General features: G+C 38.0%; 1 protein-coding gene across 1 annotated transcript; it reads right to left on the bottom strand.

Annotated features, from left to right (window-relative positions):
* Positions 1-2,630: 2,630 nt before the first annotated feature.
* On the bottom strand, positions 2,631-3,554 carry LOC113176544 (olfactory receptor 2D3-like). The gene has a single exon (XM_026381012.2). It carries the CDS (start codon positions 3,552-3,554, stop codon positions 2,631-2,633), a length of 924 nt encoding a protein of 307 aa, XP_026236797.2.
* Positions 3,555-3,888: the final 334 nt, after the last annotated feature.

Here is a 3,888-nt window from a genome sequence, read left to right as displayed (position 1 = left end):
TCTGTTTGTTACTCGCCACCTGCCCAACTTTCCTGGGAGAACAGTGACTCCAGAATCTGGGGCTGAGTCACTATTTCTTAAAAACAGACAAACATCTTGAGTTTTTCTTGCTCTAATTTTTATTTTTACCAATATTTGGATTCTTCTGGTTCCTTTGGATAGAGGGAGGGGAAGAATACTGAGTTCAGAAATGTACAAAATTGTTTCTAGCAATAGAGAAGTTACTAGATACGTGGGTTTGAATACTAGAGAAATATCTCAGATAAACAGTGAAATTGAATTATTCCAAAAGATTTTTCAAGTGTGTTCTTTCTTACATTGTAATGATGCAGTACCTGATTCTGATAAATTTTTTTCTCATGCCATATTTGATATGTCAACTATATATTGTTATAAGTCATCTATTGACCTAAAATGCTGCTTTAGCCAGATGCAGTGCACACAACTGTAATCCCAGTGGCTTGGGAGACTGAAGCAGGAGGATAGTAAGTTCAAAGCCACCCACAGCAATGGCGAGGTGCTAAGCAACTCAGTGAGATCCTGGTCTCTAAATAAAATACAAAACAGGGTTGGGTATGTGGCTCAGTGGTTGAGTGCCCATGAATTCAGTCCCCGGTACCCACCACCCCTCCCCGTCCACAAAAAAAAAAAAAAAAAATGCTGCTTTAATACTTTAGAAAAGGGAGAAAGAGAGAAATGTGAACTGAAACTGAATTCCATGCATGTGTGATTTTCTCAGGACAAACTCAACTACTATATAGAACTATTATGCTCTAATAAAAAATAAAGAAATATAAATATTATAATATATATAAATTCATAATTTAATTATATAGGCTTTGGGCTAATAGATCTATGTTTTTTAAAGTTCTTTAGTTGAATTTTCTTGCTTTCCCCAATATTTAGAAATGGTTCAGTGTCTGATGAAAGCAGCATGCTGAATTCACCAACTGTGTATTTCTTTGTATAGGATCATGTTTATTCATGATATCTAAAAATACTACACATCATGCTTGTGTAGTGAATCCATCCTTGAACATTTGATCCCCAGTTCTACACACAATACACTCAACACAGAGAATGAAGAGCATTGGATATGAAGAGCAAGCCAAGGGTATTGGAGCAGAGCAGCCAGATGTCAGTGTGTTGAACTTTGATTTCATCAGGACTTTCTAGTTTTCTCTATCCTATGTCATCCTTTACTCTAATTGCTGTTTGTACACTTGTTAATAAAACTTCCCAAAGTGAGAGGTGAACTCCAAGTGTAAACTACTTCCTGAAAAATAATTGTTTCTAGACTCTTCCCACTTCATGAAAGGAGGGTTGGGCAAGATGAGCAGCACTCTTCTCCTCATGCCAAGGTTCCCCACAAAGGGACTCTTCCCCACAAAGGGAATCCTTCTCCATGGTAGAAAGATAGGACAAGCCAGTGGCATATGTGTAAATCTGGGAAAGGAAGTACAACTAAGGGATGCTTGTGCCATAAGACTTTCACCAAGAGAAACAGAGAACCATGGGGGAAAATGGCTAGCACTGACATGATCTACTGCTGTGTTTTCATGACCCACAGGCCCTGCAATCAGGATGGGAATTGGTAGAATTCCTGCATACCAATGATATATTGGGTTTATTCCACTTCACACCTATAGTGACACATTCAGTTGGGTCTGGTGAATAAGACAACTGGATTTTCTTCTAAAGCGGGGACAGCAAGTAGCTGCAGGTATGTTATCAGTGGTGCTTCTGCCCTATTGTTATAACAATATTTAGAAAAAGCTAAAGGGACTAATTCATCCTACAAAACAAACTCCAATATTTCCCCTTAGATGTCAGCCATTCAGTTCCACTTCCCACAGAGATCTTAATGGATAGTGGCAAAATCTACAGAGGAGAGGTGAGCATGACAGAGGGAAGAGAAGTTGTGGAGTACTGTGATATCACAGGGTTTTTCACATGACAGTTCTGGTATAGGAAATTTGTTCTCAATTTTTGTTTCCTCAAGCCAGCAATTATCCTAAGAGAGAGACAGTGTGTGAGATATTAAAGTCTGCTGTTGGACCTTGTTATCTACATTAATAGTTCTCTCCAATTGTGGTTAGATTGTCTATAACAGTAGATTCGACCTCTACAGATATTTTTAAAATGATCCTACTATCAGAGTTTCATACAAAAATCACTGACATTTTTCTTACAGGAAATTGTGGAATCTAGTCTTTTAATATTTGTCAGGATTTTAAGATGCATAAGTGGCTATGGATAGTACTCGCATGAGTTTAGCAAGTAGTTGGAGAGCTTAGAGCGAAAGGAAATATCCCTGTATGAAAATGGATTGGTGCACCAATAAGACCACATAAATAAAAAACTTGTTCACTATTTAAAATATTTTTAATATATTTATCAATAAGCTGTGACCATGCAAATGAGCAGTGGTCATAAAGAATAAAGCTTTAGCATGACTGCAGTAGAAGAACCGGGAAATATTCATAGATGGGTAAAAGGACATGTACGCATTGGGTGATGTCTCAGATGAGAGATCATTCAGAATAAAAGCTGTTGAAAATTTAGAACTTTCTAATGTCTTCATACCCCTGATTATATACCAGTAGAAAGATCACTACCTCTAATAGGCTTTATCTTCTAATTACTCTCCTTAAAGCCTCCTTCACATCCTTGTTCCTTAGGCTATAAATGAATGGGTTCATCATGGAAGTTATGACTGAGTAGAACACTGAGATCACCTTATCCCCTTCATTCATTTTCTTTGAATTTGGCTGCATGTAAGTAAATATTGTTGACCCATAGAAGAAGATAACCACAATAAAATGGGAACCACAGGTAGAGAAGACCTTAAGCCTCCCTTCCCCTGACTGTATTTGAATCACAGTTGAGATAATATTCCTGTAGGAGAAAAGAATGAGAGAGGCAGGACCTAGGAGGATTATTACACCCATTGCAAAGAGAGCCATCTCCGCTTTGTAGGTGTCTTCCGAAGCCAGTTTCAAAAGAGCAGGAGGCTCACAAAAGTAATGATTAATTATATTTGGCCCCTGGTATGGGAGACATAAAGTGAAAGTGGTATCTACTAAAGACACAAATACTCCACTAACCCAAGACCCTATGACCAGCAAAACACAAACCCTGTGGGTCATGATGGTGGAGTAGTGCAGAGGTTTGCAGACTGCCACATAACGGTCATAGGACATCACTGCTAGAAGTGAACTTTCAGTGCACCCCATTACTAGAAAGAAAAACATCTGAGTTGAGCACCCAATAAATGAAATGGTCTTTCTTATAACCAGAAAATGGGATAGCATCTTAGGAACAATAGTTGTAGAGAAACAGAAATCAGTAAATGACAGATTTTTGAGGAAGAAGTACATTGGTGTATGAAGCCGAGTGTCAATGTGAACTAGGAGTATGATAAGTAGATTCCCAAACACAGTTAGCAGGTAGATGATAAGAAATACCACAAACAGCAGGATCTGGGTCTGATGATCTGAAGAAAGGCCCAGCAAGATGAATTCAGTCAGATAAGTTTTGTTTTCTCTGCCCATGGATATTTATGTCTGTCTACAGATTTGAACCATCAAACATTGACTATGATGGGACATCCAATCCAGTAAGTGAGCCTCTCATTGGAAGAACAAATGTACTTGATTTTTTAAATTCTTGTAAACATGTAAGACACTGGATTTTCTAATTTCCCATCCTGAATTTTCATCTGGAGCCCTTTGGTTCGTAGGTACAGTTACACCAGCATTATGCCTTCTTGGTGATCCTTGCTGGGAGAGTAAATAAATCATAACTGCTGTTTGACAATTGTGCAAATAATACTAGGAAATATCTTCTTGGAAAATTCATGTTATTCATCTGAGGCAAAGAAAAAGA

Source organism: Urocitellus parryii, chromosome 4, assembly GCF_045843805.1.
Source record: "Urocitellus parryii isolate mUroPar1 chromosome 4, mUroPar1.hap1, whole genome shotgun sequence".
NCBI lineage: Eukaryota > Metazoa > Chordata > Mammalia > Rodentia > Sciuridae > Urocitellus > Urocitellus parryii.
This window is presented reverse-complemented; position numbering and strand designations above follow the sequence as displayed.

What these genes read in the sequence shown, in the direction of transcription:
- LOC113176544 (XM_026381012.2), bottom strand. Translation starts at nt 3,554, where the DNA reads ATGGGCAGAGAAAACAAAACTTATCTGACTGAATTCATCTTGCTGGGC.